At 35.7% G+C, this 23,709-nt stretch overlaps 2 protein-coding genes across 2 annotated transcripts; both read right to left on the bottom strand.

Annotated features, from left to right (window-relative positions):
• Nucleotides 1-6,468: 6,468 nt before the first annotated feature.
• LOC140152928 (uncharacterized) lies at nt 6,469-10,778 on the bottom strand. Its single transcript, XM_072175468.1, has 2 exons — nt 10,565-10,778; nt 6,469-7,229 (listed from the first exon to the last, which is right to left on the bottom strand). Exons 1-2 carry the CDS (start codon nt 10,596-10,598, stop codon nt 6,736-6,738), a joined length of 528 nt encoding a protein of 175 aa, XP_072031569.1. The 5' UTR covers nt 10,599-10,778; the 3' UTR covers nt 6,469-6,735.
• A 5,439-nt stretch (nt 10,779-16,217) lies between these two features.
• LOC140152929 (uncharacterized) lies at nt 16,218-20,810 on the bottom strand. Its single transcript, XM_072175469.1, has 2 exons — nt 20,662-20,810; nt 16,218-17,707 (listed from the first exon to the last, which is right to left on the bottom strand). The coding sequence occupies exons 1-2, from the start codon at nt 20,693-20,695 to the stop codon at nt 16,896-16,898; spliced, it is 846 nt and encodes a 281-aa protein (XP_072031570.1). The 5' UTR covers nt 20,696-20,810; the 3' UTR covers nt 16,218-16,895.
• Between the last annotated feature and the right edge of the window lie 2,899 nt (nt 20,811-23,709).

The raw sequence follows: 23,709 nt of genomic DNA on the forward strand, positions 1-23,709 counted from the left end.
TGAAATAAAAAAAATATGAAAAAACATCGTGAAAGTGTCCCTTTTCACCTATTTGTCTTAAAGTTGACTGGTTGTTAAGGACGCTACCACGTAGTCTCCGTTTCATCTGCCGTTTCTAACATTCATCGATATTCACATACAGTATTAGACTTGCTACCAGTCCAAAATACGACCTGCCTATGTATGTTTAGGGCTGACACGTCAATTTGTATTACCAATAGGAAATACACAGGTCAGACATTTGAGAATAATTCTTTAAGATTTGGTAAAAAAGTTGTAGCCGCCTCATTATGCTACCTAATCAAAAATTGTGTTGAAATAAAATTAAGGATCGAATGCGTTTTAGTGTCAAAAAAGGCAAAATTACCGTCAAACTTTCGCCGAATTCTGCACCCTTGCGAAGCCCTCCGGCGGGTGCACAGTTAAATCGGGAATAAAAATATCCGACCTTTGCGATCAAAAACAACAAATTACAACATTGGACCATGTTTGGACATACTATAGCAAAAAAACACTATTGCCAAATAATATAGAATAGAACATTTGACATCAACTTGACAAACTAATGAAGAAAATGTGCTCCATAAACATTAGGTAAGTGCGCAAAACAATTCCTATTCAAATGCGTGTATAAAACTGAACAGGGCCGGACGGCTACAAGACTACCGCATAAGTTCAAAGTTGCCAGATTCAAACATGAGCATGTATGCCTAGCACCTTCTCTTGGTAAAATCCCTGATAAAATCAAGATTGTGACCGTCGTGTTATTAAAAGATTAAAATTGAATTTTAAGCGTTGGAACTTAACACAAAAGACCATACGGGTATGCTCTCCGGAAAGACCCCCCCTCCATTTTTTGGATTCCGCAGCTCCAAAAGACCCGTGACCAAAATAGAGCTATAGGCGCAGGCGCAGGCATACGTAAACACGGAAACTTGACAATTTCAGCTCTAAGACCTACATCGCTCGATCATTCTTCACATGTCTGGTTTTTTCAGGCGTTATTCACCCAGAAAGCCAAGAAAGACCCAATTTTGACTATTCGCAGCTCCAAAAGACCACCTTTTATATTTATTGGCAGCTCAAAATGATCCCTTTCCGGCATGTAGGCCTACCCGGTACGCCGTCACCCGGGAGCTCAGTCCCCGGACCCTACTAAATTCTGGGGAGCATACCCCAGGAGCATACCCACCAGAAATGTATGCCCCCTTCTCCCCGTGAAGTGGCGTCATGGAGGATCATGGGCGTAGCTAGGACTTTTTAAGGGGGGGGAAAGGAGTGAAAGGGAACCCTCATTCAAGGGGAAATCTTAACGAAACAAAATAGGCTCAAAGTACAAAAAGACCCTAGTAAATTTTTCAGGGCGACCGCATCCAAAGGGGGGCGGACTTCCCACAGGGGGAAGGGGGTAGCTTTCCCCATTGCCCCCTTATGTACGGCACTGGACGTATGAGAAATTTGCTCATTTCCGCAAATTAAGACATTTTAACTCAATTTTAGACATTTTAAATGGTAGGCCCTATAAAGTGAGTAGAAAAAGTGAATAATAAATAATAGTAGACCTATTACATCCCATAGATATTGGCCAATGTCAATGCACATGTGCACGTGGCATCACTCTGCTACCGTAAAATGGGGTAATTGGGCACTTTTCAGAGTTTTTAAACCACTGCTTCCAAACAAAACCAATTGTATTTCTAATTAACTCTTTTTTGTGACATTAGGGTTCCCTTCTACACTTTGAAGTTGAAAAAGATTTTTAAATAATTTTGTAAGGGTGCCCTATGGGTTAAAAATTACATGACCAAAGTTACCCCGCCTTTGGGGCAACTTTGATTTGTTGGCATGGGAAAGAAATTCACCACCCAGATGGCGAGTTGCGATAATATAAACTTAATCAGCGGTGAAAAGCACGAGTAGGCCTATAGGCCTACAATTCCGCAAAATAATAAGGCCTACATTTTAAAGGTAACACGGAAAAATGAAAGTTAAAGGTTATAGCACGGGCAGTCATATAGCCTAATTAAAATATTAGATGATGAAATAAGCATGATAAAGGGGCACACTGGGGATTTCAAATAGGCCTACCAACTGAATTTCTTACCCCTTCCCCGGCCTTCATAATCGCCTTTGTTGTCCCTGTTTGTTGTTATAGTAGGCCTATTAGTGGTTTAGCCAAACGCTGAGTATTAAAGATAAAATCTCATCCCGGGAAAAAATCATCAGACATTTTACACGAATCTGATTACTAGCCGGGATAAGCCTATGATAGGCCACCTACATTATATCGGGCTTCAACTTTGTCAATTGGCCTACTGCTGTTAGGATCCTATGCCAAATACATTTCAAAAATATTAAATGACAATTTAAATGACTTATCCTTCACTTTTAGACATTATAAACAATTTTAATTTTTCACACTTTGCTGGGATCACTGGTAGGCCTTTAAAAATAGATGGGAATGTCTAAATTCGAGCGTAGGGCCTACGTTAAGGCCTGAGCGTGCCGGATATATTAAACGTGCAGGAATTTTTTCATGAACTGCGTTTCTATTCTGTAGGCATACCCGTGACGTGATTCCCGGGCGTGATTCCAAAGCCTTGTGCGTGTTATTTAAAAATCAGTCGTGTCCCATTTAATGTGCGCCAAAAATTCCCCCCTTCGATCTGCCAAATTTTCCCAAATTCCTGTGCCCCGGCCCGGCCGTCTTGGCTTGTCTAAAATTTGTTTTTTCCTTCTCCATGGCTCCGTATTGGGATTGCCCCATACGCCGGAATTTGATCTTAAAAATACCTAAATATAATATCAAAACTCGGCAACTCGTATAACGCAATGGATTGTGGGTGAACACTTGTCAAAATTGTCGTGTGTCAAAATTCGGCTACCGTATATCGTGCAGAACTCTATGGAAATATACACAATATTTGATTTTTTGCCTTGGATAGCGACAATCATAGGTAAGTTACAAATGATATGACTCGCTTAAAATATGCTATCACTGTATCAATTTTGGAGTTCCTAGTTGAAATGGGTTAGCAAACACAAGGTAAAATAGTTACCAAAATCGCAAATTTAAGCTTAACGCACTTACGAAATATAGCTAAATATGGTGGGTATAGGTGACGAGAAATGCAATTTTTTCAACATTGCTGTAGTATGGTTGTGGTAACCTGTTACCTATGGCTTAATTAAGTTTCAGTGAAATAATGTCGCTAGTTAAAAATACAAAATATAGCTCAACATTGAAAATAGAAGCATTTTAACCAGTTCGTTTTTGATAGATGTGGAGCACTGAAAATCAAGTTCATGAAGCCATCAGGAACCACTTATTCCCATTTTACATATCAACATTATTTCTCTAATGCGTTAGCAACACAAAATTTTAACGAAATCCGTTGATAGCAAGCTTTCCAAAATGAAGTGAATTTAAAACATCAGTGATACCTTTTGGCTTCTACCTTCAAAAAAACATTGATACCGATGCCACCAATAGAACGAGAAGATCTGCCCTTCATTTTGCATACCACTACAATTTTTTTTCTCATTTCTTCACAAAATCGTAAAAAATCGATGGGTGTAGTACCCCCTTAATCATCATGCTCCGTATAGTGAGATTTGAGTTGAGATTTAAAAGTAGACTTGCTACAGGTGAGATATGTGTCTCTGATATCGGATGGAATTGGGAAATTAACTGGGAAAAACTAAACAGTTTTTGTAAGCATCTGTTTTAGGAGTGATTGATTGTTTAAAATAAAAAGCTTCATGTCTCGTATTAACACACCACCTGGAAAAAAGAAAGGGATTGGCATTAGTAAGACATGAACAAGCGAATGAAACAGACAAATAAGTTCATCTAGTTTTCAAAGTTGGAAGATTTAGAGTTCTGAGTCTGTCCTCGTATGATTGATCCCCCCCTACGTTGACAAAGAATTGACCTAGTAGCACGACGCTGTATTCGTTCCAATTTATCATTTCTTATAAACATTCCAAACAGGCGAGCAGTAATCTAGTATTGGCAAAATGAGCGACTGGTAAAGTTTGAGTAGAAAATAATTATGAGTTCTTACTTCCCGCGACAATTCTGGTAAAACCAAGTAATTTATTGCACTTTTTGACAATGTTGTTGACTGTTACACCCAGGAGACGAAGGTTATCAGTAGTAGCAAGACTAGTGTTATTGACGTGGTAGACAGGAACAGGTTTGTTTTTGCGCCTAATATGCACATGACTTGAGATTTAGATGGGTTTAATTGAAGAGCGTTATTGTTTGACCACCAGTTTAATTTGTCCAGATCAGATTGCAATATAGTAATATCCGTGTCATCTTTAATGATCCTAAAAATCCTCTGGAGCATAACCTCAATATGGAAGTACCCCTCTGTTTATTTGCCTTTGGGCTACTAGCTGCAATGAACCTTAAGGCTCATTGCAGCCAAAAAAATATGTCGGCCGTTGTTATAGAATTTTAGAGCTAATTTTGTATGTTATTGGAGATTTTAAGGTCTGCAAACCTTGATTTTCAATGGAAAAACAACAATAACCGAGGTTTGCAGACTTTCGGAGGTTATCGACCATAAAAAGACAACAACTTCAAATATATTGCTAAGTGACATTTATATTAATCCAAAATAATAACCAGTAACAAATTAATATCAAATTAATTGTGTAAGTTTAATTTAAAGCATGTTAAAATGGTTTTCCTATGGGGAGGAACAGACTTATACACGGTATATGATCAAGGTATCTTCAAACCCTAGTTTTACTATTATGTAATAAACTGAAATGAAAACCGAAATGGCTTGCTACAAATTTTAAGTTTCTAACAAAGGATACAAACAAAAGTATTGATAAACATGCCAGTCAAGAGCTTCGGCAGGATAATAGGAATCCACGTGACCAAAACCAGAACTAAAACTAAAACTCAATATTTGAAATGACCGATTGTTGTGACCGACTGACCGAACTGTCGCCCTCATGGGTTACCCCGCAGGGCTAAACAGAAACAATAGCCATCAAGGTTCGCACGCAGGACTACAAAGAAAAAATAGCGATCAAGCTATGAAAAACTATCAATTTAGCCAAAAATGAGGGAAATTAAGGGTACAAACTATTATAATTATATTGGAACTCCATTGGAACCTCGCTACCGGGCTTGCGGTCTTCATGTTTTTAATCCCTGACGGGCTGGGGGGCCAGTATCAAAAAAACAACATCAAGGCCGTAAGCCCGGTTGGACTGAGATCGGAAACGCAAAATCATGTGTAACCTTAATGTAACGATGACCAACAGAGGGGGTCAATATAGTCATCTTAAACTGTTCTATACAGTCAGTTTAAAGCCATATGCAAACTGACTCTATAGACGAATCCAACGAGCCAAGTGATGGTCAGAATTCAGTCGACCATTGCTGGGTCACGTCAGTACAAAACTGGTGTTGTTACTGCCCAATTGGGTGGATTAAATGTTGAATTGTATTTTGTTGTAAACTTTCATCATTCTTTTGTCTACATGTAACACTGTTGATAGAATGCAGTTTAATATCCCCGCCCAGGCCACATCATTTGTGATGCGATCAAGCAAAATCAGTCGGAACTCGGAAATATTACATTTTCAGTTTTTTATAGGATAGTAAAAAGTATTTACAAAGCTGCAATTAGCAGAAAACCCCATTGAAATTGAACAACCAGTTCCACAGATATGGGCAATTAAAGAGTTTCCAAAACAGTAAGAAACAAAAGGAAATATTTCCTTTGTTTGGCTATATCTCAAAATCAATATTTCCGAGTTCCGACTGATTTTGCTTGATCGCATCACATTTCACATTTTAGGTGGAATAGGCCAAAGGGGGGACCCAGTTATGGCGGCTATTGAGGTGTAGGAATGCGTGAAATTGGATTCGTCTATACGACAGTTTAGTGAGGAGACAGGTTTGTCAAAGACACTAATCTTGCTAGTGTGCTAGTGAAACATACTTGGACTCGCATAATGTGAAATATCTATATCTTTGGTAATCTATGGTGCAATGCAGAGTACAGCCATAGTGTAGTGCAGGACAATACATTAAAAATAGTGTAGACCCATCACTATGGTAATTAGTCCTGCTACATCACTTTTTCTTCGACGATATCATTACAAGACCACTCTACTATAGTGTGATCAGCTCGTAATCGGCGGGCTTTATAACATCACAGATTAATATCAATATATTTTATTTCGAGAATTGTCTCGTAATACCTCGCCAGAAACATCACAAATTATAATAAGTCCTCTAATTTGTCTACTTTATTCAATACGTGCAATACAGACCATGCAGGTCAGCTTTAAAACTCGCAACGGGTCTACTTTTCGGCGTAGTGGTAAAAGCCTAACAATTCCCGCCAATTACGAGCTGATCAAACTATAGTATCGTATCCGTCACCTGGTACATTAGGCTAATTCTACAAATTGACAATTCAATACACTCAAGCATAAAATGTTTTTGTTTGCGTTTTATTATTGCTGATATAAATTTATGTTTGTCAGTCGTAAAATTCATCCAAATTGTTAATTTTGTTTTCTTTTATATTTACACCTTAAATTCAATCATGTCGAAAACAAAACTGTTGATGAAATTACTTTGTATGACTCATTAATCGTCAGGAAGTCATAAATAATCCTGTAGAATTTCTTTGTAAAATTTCAATATGTAAAAAAACACGCAGATATTTATCATGTTTATAGTCAGGTAGTGTCTGTCTATGCAGCTGATGACGCAGAAGCACTAGATTTTAGAGCCACAACTGCCACTGCTGCTCCCACAGCACCAACTGCGACAACACCTGCAACCACACCCGCAACAGCTGCACCTGACATTCCTGGTGCCTCATTATTCTGATGTGCCATTATACCAGTATCTAGTTCTGCACCAACTGGTGCCGCATTTGGAGCAGCACCAGCACCGGCTCCATTGTTGACATTACCACCTGATGGATTGCCACCTACAGCTTGATCTACAGAATTTGAACTATCCCCTGCTACAGCAGCACCTGTATTAACTCCTCCCCCGTGTCCTCCAAATGCAGAACCTGCGTTCTTTTGACCTCCTGACTGTGGAGGAATAGCGCCAAAGCCAGCGTTATAATTAAAGTCTTGATCATTTGAATGGCCACCGCTTGGAATAATCGGAGGGTTTAGGTTAGTGGCAAGTTGTCCTCCCGCATCATCATCATTCGAAAGACTCAAAGCAATGCCTGGGGTAAAAAATAAAATCAACAAGTTTTATAAATTTAGTGCACCTATATGTGATATTAAATATACATATATAAATGAATAGATAAATGAATAAATAAATAAATATAAATAAATAAATAAATAAATAAATAAATAAATAAATAAATAAATAAATAAATAAATAAATAAATAAATAAATAAATAAATAAATAAATAATCAATCAATCAATCAATTTAAATAAATAAATAAATAAATAAATAAATAAATAAATAAATAAATAAATAAATAAATAAATAATCAATCAATCAATCAATCAATCAATCAATCAATCAATCAATCAATCAATTTAAATAAATAAATAAATAAATAAATAAATAAATAAATAAATAAATAAATAAATAAATAAATAAAGCCACGCGGAATAAAATTAAGTGACATTAAGTCGCATCTCTCCATTATTTTCATTATTTTTGTGTTTTGTCTTTAATCTTGGCTAGTATGGGACAGTAATTACCAACAACCCTAAGCTTTTTTAAACACGATGTATTCATCAAATCTAACTCTGGCCTTAATATAAACCCTACCTGAAACAGTGGCAAAGTTTTAAGATGTAACAAACTATAAAAAAAAAACTAACATCTCAAGACAGTTCATTAAACCCTGGATTGGGAAGTCGTATCTTTACTATAGCTGACTAACAGTGACTAATATCCACAAAACTTAAGATAATCATTTCAGACCTACATCCTTTTCTTGCTATGAACAGATAAAAGAAGGAGTTGAATGACAGGATGACAGGAGATTCTTGTTTCATTTAATTGATGTTAAAAGGGGCCTTCATATGGAGTTACTGGTAAAAACTTCTCTAAAATGAATTTTGCGATACATGAAATAATTCCCTGAGGAAGAAGGTTATTTATTATGAATACCCATATTTTGCTTCATTCGAGTAATAAGTCATTGCGAGGCTTACATAATGTAGGCACAGTCAATTTTATACTCATTTTGTTGTTTTACTTTGTCAAATACGTATTAAGAATACACTGGGTTGTACTTTAGGCTAAAATATTGGTAGGCGATGATGAGACAAGAAAGCGTGTCTGTGACAAACCAATTTAATTTAATGTTCAATGTTTCCATTCACGGTAAAGGTATAGTAGTCAACTTATCGGTTCTTTTGATCTTGTTAGTAAAATGGAAAACCTAAAGAAAGTGGTTATATGTAGCCAAGACATTATAGCCTTCACATGGGCCAATCAATTTCTTCCTAACCTTATTTGTCTTATCCCAGCATACAGCATAACAGACAAATTTCGAATGTTTGTATTTCAGTCATTTTAGGAGATGTTTAATACATTTGATATTAATCATGGTCAACTTAAGGTCAATCTGGTCATTCACTAATCAGCTGGGATTTTAGAATTTTATTCTGTATCTACACCTACAAAAAAGTTATGATCAGTAGGGTCTACGATGCAAGTTTTTGAATTCAAACGTATTGATATTCGGAGCTCAAACGACCGATATAATACCATTGCCTGATATTCCATGAAAATACAAATAATCTGGTGGTGTGAAATATTGAACAATGTTTGCAGGAATGTATGATATTATATTTAATATTTTATGGGTAAATATATTGTAAAACTGTCAGAGCACTACAGCCTAACGAAAATAGTTTGCTAAAAGGAACTAACGGATGTCAAGAATTTGAACCATATTTTCTTTGCGGTGACTATCGTTTTCCTTCACGTACTTTTATTTCAAATATTAAAACTAGTGGTTGAATTATTTTAAATATGTTGAAAAATATAATTTAATACAGTTTCAGAGTATAATGCACACTAGTTATATTCTGTTCAACTGATTGTTAAACATTACTCGGCTTTAATACCGAGCGCATTAATAAAATCCCAACTTACTGTCGCGTAAATTTACACACACACGATCCAGTCATGTATATACAGGGTGTCCCAGAATGATTTATACCGGGAAAATTGTATTTTTTTAGGTATGAAGGGCATTACTATTGGTAGTATTGTTTTAGATTCTAAAATTTATATATATTTAGCTTTCTTAGACATTTTAGATTTTATTTACAGGATATTGCGTATTGACAAAACTACCTATTTTTGAAAACCTGTAAAATTACTAACCGAAAATGTTATGCAGAATATTCGTTGTGTCCTGTTCTTACTTCTACTAAATAGTCGATATCCATCGATTATTTAGGATGTTACGAAACAATCCTTGTATGGAATAAAGGATTTGTTACGCTTGAGTGACCATAAACTATTCTTTCTTTGGCGGCAGTTTTGAAGATAAATATTGAGGTGTCATCATTTAAAATGCCGGCAGAGATGGATGGTATAGAGAAGGTTCATCCTTAGTGTCACAGCAGGTATTATGTCCACAGTATATTGGTTAACCAACAGCTACGTAACAGAGAAGATTACAATTTACTGCGGAGGATCCTTGAGGAAGTTATATCCTCTGTAATAATGACATTTTGGGGTAAAAATTGTGGTAAAAATCATATAAAAAGTACGTTTTTCAACCTTAATATCTGAAGTCATATTGGAATATTTCACTTAATCCCATATCAAGAATTATTCAGCGTTGTAAGCTCTACATCCGTGCCAACTTTGGTGTATTTCCTATAAAAGAATGTTGGATTTCTCCAATATATTGCACAATGCGACTGGACGATGGTGATATAGGATCTATGTGTTATGAAGCCTTGCGCTGAAAATTACACACATGCAGTTTTCGTCCATTTTCAGTGACAGCAATGTCACGCCAAAACGAATCAAGCTATTTCCATGAAAGTCACATAATATAAAGTAGGAGATATATGTGCACTTATTGAAATTAGATACACTGTTGACTATATATTTTTGATATTTTGTTCAAACACGGTATAAATCATTCTGTGACACCCTGTAGTACGCAAAGCGTACTAGACCTCGCCATTCTGCAGCAATGCAAGATCTGTACGAGTCTTGCCGTTTTATATAAGTTGAACAAAATATATAAAAGTACTTTACGTATGAGTCACGAACTTTAAGACTTGCCTGGGAATCAATCCAACACATTGTGGTCTCAAAAATGAGAAATGCATTAAATATTGGCTATTTACCTTATGCGCATTGAGCAATCACACGTAATAATAATTTGTAATTTCCAAAACTTCATCTAATTATATAATATATCTATGAATTTATTAAAAACATAGCAGGATTATTATCTGTATCCATGTTCTATAGTACATCTCACTATACACTAAAAATGATTGCAACCTATCACACATCTTCACATAATTATTCAAACATACAAAACAATCCATAAACTTACCAAAAATTGCAGACAAAATTAGCAATACACGCATCTTGTTTCTCTCAGCTGCTTCAGGCCGTGGTAATGCTCAACGAAATCAAATCAGAAATGATGAGAAATGCGCAAAAATGTATACCACTTTGTAACACACTTTGAAATCTAGGAGTCAGCTGTTGGCTGATGGGACATCCTGCATCGACGTGACTTTCGATGAGTGAACACAAACTAACACAAGATGTTATAAACATTCGTTATGACGCAGGGATTTCATCAAAGAGGAGGCCTAGGGGCACTCACACTTTAGAGGTGACGCGTATGTATGGCTGTTAAGACCTCCTTTTTCAGCATCACTGTCACCAAAAGACACTATTGCAAACACATGCTCTGGCACCCCAAAACCCCATATTTGTCCGTTCGATATGTCACACAACATGCCCAAAACCCCTGCTGTTGAATTTGAACAGTAACTCTCATTTACCACTAATTTTGTTGCTTATTTTGAAAAAACAAATCCATTTGAAGACAGAATTCAAAGTTCAAGGCATCTGTGGTTTTGTTTTTGTCCTTACACATTAAAAAATGTCATTTTCTCACCCAATGCCCCCTAATTTAGGTCAAAACGGTCCGTCTCTCACCCAAGTAAACCCTATTATATTGAAGTACCTCCTTTACCCCCTTAAAGTCTGCCGGAGAGAAGTATGCTAAATTTAAACAGATGGTTCATACTAAGTATTAAAGACGTCCGTTTGGTCCAATTATATTGAGAGCAATAAAATAGTACTGCAGATTGAGTGAATCAATCAATCCTGTATAACTCATACAAAGTTTCTTGTAATTCGATTGGCCAATTACTATTAATTATATCTGCTATTTTTAGCAGCCAGCAGCAAAAGGACTATTACACTTCGCGCGAGTGCAATAGTAATTTTTCCATTGCACCGACGCGGAGGTATCATAGCAACGCTGACAGACGCGCGAGTGTATATCGCGAGGTTTCCACCTCGACTCGCCAATTATTAAATCCAAAATGGCCGCTTATGCAGGGGGTAAAATTTGGAAGTTGGACATAATTATGGGCATAAAGGTCAAAGGTTAAATTTTGAGACGTTTAAAATATATTATGCTCCAATTTCAATCCAACAGATCTTAAATTGTTCCCTTGGCAAAAATAAATCAAAATGAGAAAGGTTGCATTATTTTAGATGTTTTGTTACATAGGTAACATCACAAAATAGGTAAAGGTCAAAATCGGATTTGTTTTTCAATTTTGTCCCATGAGAAACCCAAATTTTGACATTTGACCTTTTCCCTTATAACTAAAGGAATGTTCTTCGGATATAGGTCAAATTATATACTTCATTAATATATTCTTGTTCATTGATTGGTTAAAAGTGGATCACATGACCAAAAATAGTTCTACCATCAGTACTCCTATCCGTAAATAGTACCTCTAAGCCGTAAATAGTATTTTCAATGTCCCGGATGAGCCGTAAATAGTACCTCCAAGCCGTAAATAATACTTTTGACCATGCCTTCCGCGTGCGCGCATTCGATGCGACGGAACAGTTCACGCACGCGAAACTGCCATAGCGTGATTTCTCGCTACTGTAATTGGTTAGCCCGATTTTAGCCTATTCGATTTTTTTGAAGGGCAAAATATATAGGTTGTGCTTAAATTGGTCGTGCTGTTCACTCAGGATAGAAGCTGGAGAGTCAAAACGTCAAATAATTTACTTTTAACCAATCACTGAACAAAGAACATATTAATGAAGTATATAAAACAAATATATACTGCCTTTATTCGAAGTTCTGGTTAAAACTATGGTCCCTCGTTGAGATCAATTAATACTATTGATCTCACCTCGGGCCCATAGTTTTAACCAGAACCTCTCATGGCAGTACATATTTGTATACTGTACTTTTTCTGAATCCTCATGAAAAAGAGGATTGGTATGTAGAAACAATTAGCGCTCAAAACAATAGCGATCAAGCTCAGACTATAAATTAGCCCCGAACCAGGAATCAGCTGAACTGGTTACTAGTTTAGGGTGACTATATTGACGCCCTTTGTTGATCAACGTTACATTATCATGATTAAAGTTACGCATAGTTATAACATACCCTGTGGGATCGTTATTTATTTGATTACTAGTATTTGCAAGTCCTCACTATGGTACACATCGTCATCATCCCTATATCTTCGTGTCAAAAATTGCCGTGATAGTACAGCGAATCCTCTCGTTTTTCAACAGCTACGCATGGCGATTTTGTTCGAGATAGGCCGAGCGACTCAGACTAAGCATACCATGACTATCATATGAGATACCACAGAGTTTCTATATTCTACACATTATTACGATGTGTGCATGCTCTAGTGCCCCATATGATGTTTCTATTACAAGAAAAATCGATTTGTTTTCAGATAAAACCAGGGTTTTGTTTCCAGTACGCTAACTCGAAAAGCAATACACTAATTAGCGGGGCCTTGCAGCTTGCTGTGGATATCTTTTACTGCATTTTATAAGTAAAGATTTTGAAATCCAAAGTAAAAATTGTGATATATTTAATTTTGAGAATTACTATTATACTTTATAGGTATAAAGGAACACGTTTAGCCAATTCAGTTAAGTTCCAGGTGCAAGTCCTATAACACAATGCATATGTTAACTTTCTTTATCTGTGTCAATAATAGAATATTGATTTCAACGGAGTATGGACGTGTATGGAAAAATATTTATAATACAGGGTGTTGACACTGTGTGGTAGTTTCCGGTCGCAACCCTGCCGGGCTTGCGACCTTAATAATTTTTGTTGAAATTGATATATTTAAAACATCAAGGCTGCAAGCCCGGCAGGGCTGAGGCCAGAAACTACCATTGTGAGGACTTGCAAATACTAGTAATCAATCAATAACGACCCCACAGGGTATGTTATAACCATGCGTAACCTTAATGTAACGTTGACCAACAGAGGGCGTCTATATAGTCATCCTAAACTAGTAACCAGTTCAGCTGGCACTTTGCACTAAAAACGACGATTTACATTTACAATTGTTTTTAGATTAAGGCGTGGGGTGTGAGCGACCTTGAAGTACTGGTATCTGGAGAAGCGAAGTAACGAGTTACCCCAAATCACAGCGACAGGTAGTGACTTTTTATTTTTCGATTGATTATTTGATTCTTGAGTGAGCAAATTTATCGATTGCTACTTTAGTTGTGGGATTTCTATTTGATTTTGAATGACATCGTACATTAGTATTGATTTTTTCCGTTAAGCATTATCAAGAATTAATATCAAAGGTTTTAGAAAGTTGGCTTAGTGATACTATCCGTTGATTCAGAACCGGAAGGTGGCGGGTTCGATTCCCACCTATGCCTTTTTTTTTTTTTTTTAAAGACTTGGACAATTTCTGCAGTTAGTTTATTTGGCGCGCGATCTCAGTTATTCATTTTCTGATGGCTGTGCCTCTTACAGACACCCTCCCTCTGGAATCCAAACCACGGTTTGCTCATAACACCTCCCCTAAATCTTGCAACCAAGTTATAACTCTGTTGGAGACCTTGAAGTGCCAGAATAACCTCCGTGGTGGTCCAATTCCAAAATTGTTCTCAAATCCTGTTTTAATAAAGGCACGGCGTTTTCTTGCTGCTCGATTAATATGGGATGTGGGCATGAGCCTAACATACAGGAAGTAAGTGGTTGGTAAAGATGTACCTGGAAATGTATCCCCCCCCCCCTTTCAAACTGTGCCCTGCGATTATACTGAAAATGTTGTTTCAGATGGAATGTGATGATAACAAGAAAAAACTGATTCTTCAAAAATCAGCTAGACCAACGAAATTATTTATTACGATTTCAAAAATACAATTATTGTTTTTCCATTTATAAAGAGGACGATAGAAGCGATAGGTGGCGTTATGACATTATTACCTACATAGGACCAACTTGGAAAATAAATGCATGCAATAAACAGACAAAAAGGGAAGAATCATGAAGAGGGTTATGACCAACAATGGTCGAACACAGATTAGCTTTCTGCAAGTGAGGTGAGATGAGGTAAGAAGCAAAAAACAATATTGTTTTTATATTTATAAAAAAGGATCGTGAAAAGGGTTCATGATCATTAAAGAGTAAATGAGTACATTTTTTCTTTATCTTTAGAATGTCTAGATTTCAGCTGTTTCATTTGGCACAACTTGATCATATTTTTTAACCCCCAAAAATTAATGCTGTATTCTTTTTGGAATGGGAGTACGTTTATAACATTAAACTTAAATGATTTAATTTAAAAAGTACACTAGTAATATATAATTAAAAAACAAGATTTTGTGTATATTTTGTAAATCGTAATAAATAATCATGGCACATCAAAATCCTTTTTATCCATCAAATACGTGGATCCTAGACTTGTCAGTCGGGAGTCAATTTACACCGAAATTCCTTCCACAATACCACATGCGTATTCAAGCTGTATCTAACGTTAATGCAATACCCCTATAACCTTGTGGAAATGAATTTCGGTACCAAATGCCTTCAGCAGAGAAACCCAGGCTATTGAATTTGATGTCATCGCAAGTATCTTATTGTCGCAACGTTATGTACCTTTTTCCCTCAGAGCTCTAGTCAACCGATGGCTGTTGTTGTACAAGGCTCAGGCAATACGAACGATCGAATTTGGTGTGGAAATTAGCAAAATTTTGAGTTACACCTTTTCACTCTAAAATTAATTTTCTCGGCCTAATAAAAAGCAATATTTTTCATTTTTTCAGTAAATGTCACGGGAAAATTATAATATTTAATACTGTATATTTTTTTCAAATCCTGTTGTTAAACTTAGGTATGACATTAAGGCTTCTGGTGTCAGATTTTCGATTTTCACAGGCTTCAACTTACCCCGCGAGCTTTTGGGATCAACGTTTTTGCTTTTCAAAGTAACATAATTCGCTAATGAAAGATATTTCCCAACTTTCTAAAGCATATCATAATGGACTATATATCATAGTTTTTTCAGAATTTCGGTTTTGATTGCACCATTTTCAATTCCGACTACCAAATTTGTCAAAATCAACTCACAAATGCACCCATGGATGGATGATTTTGCCACAATAGAAATATCGATTATTTCTGCTGGTTATATTAGAAATGAAGTACTGAGTTAGACATTTTGGCAGTCGCAATTGGAAAAGGGGAAATCAAAACGGATATTCTGACAAAACAGAGATGGGAAGTATCTTTCTTTAGCGAACTATAATAGTTTAAAACGCTAAAAATTGAATTCTGAAAAAGCTCGCGGGCGAAGTTAAGGCCTAAAAAATAAAAAATCTTACACTAAAACGCACAATTTCATGCCTAATTTTAATACCAGAATTTCAACAAAAAAAACGTATATCCAAGCACTATGTTTTTAACTGACATTACTGAAGAAAAAAATAATTGTTTTATATTTGACAGAGAAAATTAATTTCATAGCAAAAAAGTGCATCGCTGAAATGTGCTGATTTTAACATGTATCGATTGACTTTTAGCGCGACTATGCATAACAATAGAAGTTGTTGACTAGAGTTCTGAGTTGTTTGTGTGTTTTCATTTTTTATGTTGTATAAGTGGGGTATTTTGAACACTTTGGATTTTTAAAAATCTCACACATGGAAATAAAAATAGTACACACTAGTTTGATCGTCTAAACTTTTATGCCAATAAATCGCTGTTTTAAAACTTGCTGTTGAGCTCAACATGAGCAACAAGGAGATTGTATTAATTTTCTTTAAAGGAACTCAATATTATTATTATAATGTTGTGATATTTTAAATGTTCTGTTTTCTTATACGATCAACACAACACGTAAACAAATCCAGAAGCAAATCTAACACGTGTTTCTAACATCCACCTAATATAAGTATAAAATATGGTAGAATTAAGTGAAACCAAGTAAGGCATGTATCCAGTACACACCGTTATAAAAATATGCTTATGTGAATATTCAATGAAGCGATGGAGGTGCCCGTTTCATGTATATTATCGTATCATTCAAATAATCACAGGCCTTCTATGAGAAATCGATCATATCAATATAAAGTATAAAATGTTTTATTTGATTTTCATTATTGCCGATAATGTCTGTCAGTCGTAAAACTCATTCAACATTTTTCAGCAATTGTTAATTTTGTTTTCTTTTAAATTTACACCTCAAATCAATTCATGTCGAAAACAAAATTGTTGATGAAATTAGTTTCCATTGTAAGAGTCATTAATGTTCACGACGTTTAAAATAATCTTAGATTTTCTTTGTGTCATTCCCATTTGATAATAAAATAGATAATAACTATGTCTATAGTCAGTTAGTGTCTGTCTATGCAGGCGAAAATCCAGAAGCACTGGATTTGAGGACCACAACTGCTACTGCTGTTCCAACAGCACCTACTGCTACAACACCTGCAACCACACCCGCAATAGCTGCACCTGACATTCCTGATGATGCCTCGTAGTTTTGATGTGCCATAACACCGGCCTCTGCTCCCCCTGATGCAACTGGTGCCGCATTTGGAGCAGCACCAGCTCCGCCGGTGCCGGCTCCATTGTTGCCATTACCACCTGATGGATAGAAACCTGCATCTACAGAATTTGAACTATCCCCTGCTGCTGCTGCTGCTCCTACTCCTCCAAATCCAGCGCCTGCGTTTTGTTGACCTCCTGACTGTGGAGGAATATTGCCAAAGCCAGCGTTATAATTAAAGTCCTGATCCTGAGAATCACCACCGCTTGGGATAATCGGAGGATTTAGATTAGCAGCTCCAGCTCCAGCATCATTACTTTGCGAAGATCCTCCTGTACCTGTATTTTGACCCACTTGTGGAGCGGCTCCTTGAGCGGCTCCTGTTCCAGCTGCGTCGTTTCCTTGAGAAGATCCACCATTAGCCATGTTTATCTGGGGATTACCTTTATAACCATGTTGTTGACCAACTTGTGGACCATGAGCGCCAGATGGGAAATCAAACGGGGTATTGCCACTTGAACCACCAGTTTGTCCAGTACCAGTATTAACCGGATTTCCAACTGCTCCGTGATTTTGCACTACGGCTGGGCCGTGTGCTCCTTGTATATGACCTTGTAGAGGGTTATAACCTTTGTACACTTCACCACTACTTTGGCTCAAAGCAATGCCTGGGGTAAAAAGAGAAAAATAAAGTTTTATAGAATTTGTAATCACATCTACATTGCATAAATAAATAAAACATAGTGACTTTGATTTTGAATTATACTAATCCAATTAGTATGGGACAGTTATCACCAAATATACTACTTATTAAACCCGTTTTGTCTGTATCAATAACCCTATGTGCTCATCAAATCTAACTCAAGCCTTAAACCCAATCCCAATCTAGTTGCATAATCTTATATATAAAAATGCAACCCCCTAAAAACTTAATTCTCAAGACAATTAGTTATTAACCCGGTATGGGTCAGTCTTATCTGTATATCTGACGTGACTAACAGAAGTAGTCATGCTAATCCACACTAGACTTAATACAACCATCAAAGGTGCAGTGCAATGACAGGTGAATTTCTCTTTCAAATAACGTCACTGGTGTAAACTTCTACAAATATATTTTGCAATGCATGAAGTAATTCCATCAGGAAGAAGGTAATTACAGGAATACCTAAGTCTCTTTATTCGAAGGATAAGTCACTGGGAGGCTTACATATTGGTACAGTCATTTATATGTACAGTCATTTCTATATTCGGTTCTTTTTTCCTTTGCCAAATACGCACGGGAAGGTTTGGGAATACACTGGGGGATAGTGTACGGTTAAATTTGAACATATTGGTAGACCAAAGTGGATGAATAAGAAAGCTTATAATCAACATGGAAGTGTCCATTTGCTTCTCTTTGGCATGTTTCCAATCACAGTAAAGGTTATCATGGTTATTGTCCGTATGGCTTCCTCGAGTCAGTAAAGTAAAATCAAATGTTTTGATTTTCTCAAATAGTGCTTATTTTTATAATCTGTTATATTAGTTGGATTCCTTGCGTCATTTCCTTTCTAAAATTGTGCACCTTTATTTACTTAAAAATCATTACTTTTAGAGATGACAAGACAACTGCATAAGAAATTAATTTCAAAATGACGATTATTTTGGTCAATAACCAATTCATGCTGCATCACAATGATTGGTTTCCGCTGATCACGTGATGGTACGTACAAAGCTGCTGCATCAGAATGCATCACTTTGTAGATCAACGTTACAAAAGGTCATTGTACTATATAGTTATGTTTTGGTCACTAGATTTGCATCTGGAAAAAGCAATCTTCCTGAATTCCCATTAAAAATTACATAAGAAGCAGGTAATTAACTTCAGAACTGGTTAACACCAATCATTTTGATACAACCTGGACATGTCATAAATTGTAAATAAATGTAACGAAAGGTCATACATCTGTAAATTCTGGTCCTTTCAAGAGGATAGATTAGATAGATTCCAATAAGTATACCCGTATCAAGTGAATGAATTGACACCAATAATTTCGATACATCAGGTATTTATTAACATGGTAGGTCATGGTAAGTGCATTGAGCTTAAAAATTCTATAAAAAGTAGAGAATCTAACTGAATAGAGCATGTGTTGATAATTCCTGTAAACTGCTACTTATAGACGGAATGTTAGTCATCACGTGATTGGATTAACTCGAGGTTTAACAGAATTCCTCCATAAAATACGTAATGGTTACACCTTATTGAGTCACATCTTAACCCAACAGTCAATTTAAAATGCTTACATTACATCTATTATATAAGTGATATGATAAGACTACTGGTTTCGAAAACCTAAAAAGTTCTAAAATGTGCAATCAAACTCTATTTTCTTAACTCATTTCTATTAGGCTCCTGCATGAACATACTAAAAGTCTGAAAGAACAACCCGTGCGAAATATGAGCAATTTTTTTTATTGTAATATAACTTAATACCGAAGTCAAATCTTGTTATCAACGTATTCTCCTTATAAAACTACAGAAAAAGCATAGTTTGACCTATCTGTGATGAACCATTCTCGGGTTATAGACGAAAAGGTCAAACATTATATTTTGGGTTCTACAGGTGTCAGTATCTTAAAAATTGTCCAATATTATTTATTCTAAACTTTTAGCATATATTTATACAGGGACTTAATAGAACAGTGAAAACATTAATTTAGATAGCAATTATTCTGACCTTTTGAGCTATCCTATCCTATTATGGTCGATCTAAGTTTGATTCGAAATTGTTATTTCCCGCCAAATTGATGTACCTATACACTGGTTACATCGACAATAATCGAAATGAATGCAAACTTATTGATATTCGGAGCTCAAACGAACAAGAAATGTAGCACATAATTATAATAAATTGGCTGATATTCTTGTAAAAAAATAACAGAATCAAGTGACATTGTGCTTGGTCTCATCATTGTTAAATATTGAAAACTTGCTTATAGGAATGAGTGATATTATTAATTTTGTAATAGCTGTATTTTAAGTTTAAATATATTGTAAAACTGTGAGTGCATTACCGCTTATTCATTTATCTCGATATCTAAGTCAAATTTCCTGATATATTTTGCTTAAAGACACCAAAGGAAGTCAAAAATTAAAATTATACTTTCTTTGCGATTGCTATCTATTGCCTGTACGTGTTTTATTTCAAATATTAAAACAAACGGGTGGATTGTTATAGACGTAACACGAGGTATACATCAGACATTGATTATGCCCAAACTAACAAGAATACCGATGTGTCATAAAACTAACACTTACCTGGGAATATAACAATCTCAAAATAAGAAACGCTTTAAATTATTTTAAACAATTACCGACAATAATGACAAGTGTCAATCAAACTTTATCGGAACTTTTCAACTTGATACTATTATGTAATACAATTTATATGACGCAATCAAACTTTATCAAAACTTTCACATTTGATACTATTATGTAATACAATGAAGATGACGCAACAGGATTTATTTATATCCTTTTTCTCTACATCTCATTATGCAACAAATTCTAAAAATACACACAACATATCAAACAGTTTCGCACAATTCTCAAAAACTTATAAAAACTCTGTAAACTTACCAAAAATGGCAGGCAAAATTAGTAGCACACGCATCTTGCTTTTGTTTCGTTCAGCTGTTTCAGACCGTGGTGATGTTCAGCGAATACAAGTCAGCAATGGTCTTTTGCCAAGAGCAAAATTATATCCCATAATGCACTTTGATATCTGGGAATCAGCCGTTGGTGGGTTCGAGACGTAATCAGGACATCCTGCAACGACGTTACTTTTGATGAGTGAATAGTTCTTGGCACAATATGTCAACAAAAACTTATATATATAGATACATATGTGTATAATTCCTACATTAAAACTACATTCGCAATTACGCAAGGATTGAATCACAGAGGAGGCTGCTATTAATGGTTAATGCGAAATGATACTTTAAAGTCGTCCTTGGTGTTTAATTGGTTCAAATATCGTTTGAACCATTTGAAATTCTCTTGATTCAAATGATAAAAATTTCTATAGAAAGCGTATGTCTAATTTATTATTTGAAAATAAGATTGATAATATGGTATTTGAAATTAAGATTGATAATAATCTCATCTGAGAAACCTAATCATTCGGGTCACTTTTATTTCAAGAAAGTGTTGCAAAACTGGTTATCTCAACAAAAATTATAAAAGAGCAGTATATTTGCTAGTCATGCTTTGGTCATTAGCAAATTCCAAATGATTATGTTCCAGTCGGTTCAATTGGTAAAGCGCTCAACTTAAGCGTGACAGTACAAGTTAAGAGTGCAGAGTTAAGTTCTGTGGAAAAATGGAGCTAGCTTGTAATTCCCATGAACAATGAACTTATTGTTCATTGTCCCGTTCTACCCATGCGAATCTCGGGGAGCTGATTAGAGCGCATTATATAGCTGCGTCCCTAAGTGTTCAGTGTCTTTCCGTAAAGCACAATAATCTTAATATGAAATTGCACTATACATAAATCCGTGTTTTTCCCATCTAAACAGCTCGATTTTCTTTTTGACCTGCATGGCACTTTATCATCTATTGGGAATGTGGTAATCAATTATTACTTGAATAGACATTAACACTTTAACACAATTCTTACAACTAAAAATATTAAGGATATATTTTTTATTGGTGGGAATTCTCAAAATGGCCCTGGTAATGATATATGATGTAGAATATTAAAGAAGACTGAGACATTCCCAAAGCCTTTCAGCTCTTTGTAGATTTATGTTGTACATTTCTTTTCTCCTTAAAAGCACAGAAAAATTGGAGGAAATCCCAAATGAAACTTCACGACATGGTAATCCTAATCTTTTTCAATTTTTCAATTGTTTCATATATTTAGACACAGACGGCTCTAACGAATGACACAGTAATATTGAAATGTTCGTACAACAAATAAATTTGGACTTCTACTCGAATTTTCCCAGCGAATATATCAATAGTGGTGAAGATAATAGCGATGTTGCATAGTTAATTTCTCAATTTACATGACTACAGACTTTAGAGGAAGACATTGTATAGACGAATCCATCTAGCTAAGTCATGGTCAGGATTTGGTCGGCCATATTTGGTTCCCCGCAAGCACCAAACAGGTGTTGTGAGTGCCCAATTGGGTGGATTAAACCCGCTTAAAATTCGATGTTAGATTCTTTTGTGTTGTAAACTGTCATCATTATTTTGTCTACGTGTAACACGGGTGATAGAATGCAGTTTAAAATACCCTTCAAGGCCGCATCATTTAACATTTTAGGTGAGATAGCTGGGTCCCCGTCGCGGCTATTAAGGAGTAGGAATGCGTGAAATTGGATTCGTCTATAGCTTGTTTCGGGTTTACAATAATCGCCATGCACATTCAAACTTATAGGCCTACACCTCTATTCTACCAGCTGTACACTCACATGGCAAAAGGATTCCTGTTATAATTTGAATTTCTACTTACGACATGTATCAATCAAAACCTAAACACTGTGTGATATGAATTTCTCCGCAGACTGGAGTCTAGACTCATATTAACACATGTCCATCGTGATTTTCTTTCAAATTGTAAGTACTCATGCTACACATATTTTCGGAATCGTCTAAGAGATAATCCTACAGATAGAAGATTACAATACGACGGCAACTTCATGACCTCTTTTGTTTGATAGAAAATTATTACGGGTTGGTGAGCACGGTGTTACGTAACACAATGTTGAAAATGTTGATGTATGATTCATCCAGTAGTAGAAACAGAGGTGAATTATGAATAAAATACTGGAATAACTTACGAATTTTGCGAATTTTCATCCAATCTCATTGGACTTCATCTGGCAACTGCAATGCAATGTTGAAAATTTATCCAGCAAACGTGTTTTATCAAAATTGCTCCAGAAATGAACGACGCGGGCCGTTTATTGCTTAAATTACGTACCATGACCACGGATAAGATACTAAACATTTGTGTAAAGCAACAAATAACGTGTAAAACTTGAATTATATGGAAAATAAAGACGCTTGAATGTGCCCAAAGTAGCCGGGAAAATAAGAAAAATTGCATGTCACGATCACCAAAATGGTTATATCTACAATTAGGGAATTCTCAAAATGGCCCTGGTAATGATATATGATGTAGAATATTAATGAAGACTGAGACATTCCCAAAGCCTTTCAGCTCTTTGTAGATTTATGTTGTACATTTTCTTTCTCCTTAAAAGCACAGAAAAATTGGAGGAAATCCCAAATGAAACTTCACGACATGGTAATCCTAATCTTTTTCAATTTTTCAATTGTTTCATATATTTAGACACAGACGGCTCTCTAACGAATGACACAGTAATATTGAAATGTTCGTACAACAAATAAATTTGGACTTCTACTCGAATTTTCCCAGCGAATATATCAATAGTGGTGAAGATAATAGCGATGTTGCATAGTTAATTTCTCAATTTACATGACTACAGACTTTAGAGGAAGACATTGTATAGACGAATCCAACTAGCTAAGTCATGGTCAGGATTTGGTCGGCCATATTTGGTTCCCCGCAAGCACCAAACAGGTGTTGTGAGTGCCCAATTGGGTGGATTAAACCCGCTTAAAATTCGATGTTAGATTCTTTTGTGTTGTAAA

The sequence above is a fragment of the Amphiura filiformis genome, chromosome 5 (assembly GCF_039555335.1).
Source record: "Amphiura filiformis chromosome 5, Afil_fr2py, whole genome shotgun sequence".
NCBI lineage: Eukaryota > Metazoa > Echinodermata > Ophiuroidea > Amphilepidida > Amphiuridae > Amphiura > Amphiura filiformis.

Coding starts and splice junctions, on each gene's coding strand:
- LOC140152928 (XM_072175468.1), bottom strand. CDS start 10,598: ATGCGTGTATTGCTAATTTTGTCTGCAATTTTTG. Junction 7,230..10,564: donor AATTTTGTCTGCAATTTTTG/GTAAGTTTATGG, acceptor TTTTTACCCCAG/GCATTGCTTTGAGTCTTTCG.
- LOC140152929 (XM_072175469.1), bottom strand. CDS start 20,695: ATGCGTGTGCTACTAATTTTGCCTGCCATTTTTG. Junction 17,708..20,661: donor AATTTTGCCTGCCATTTTTG/GTAAGTTTACAG, acceptor TTTTTACCCCAG/GCATTGCTTTGAGCCAAAGT.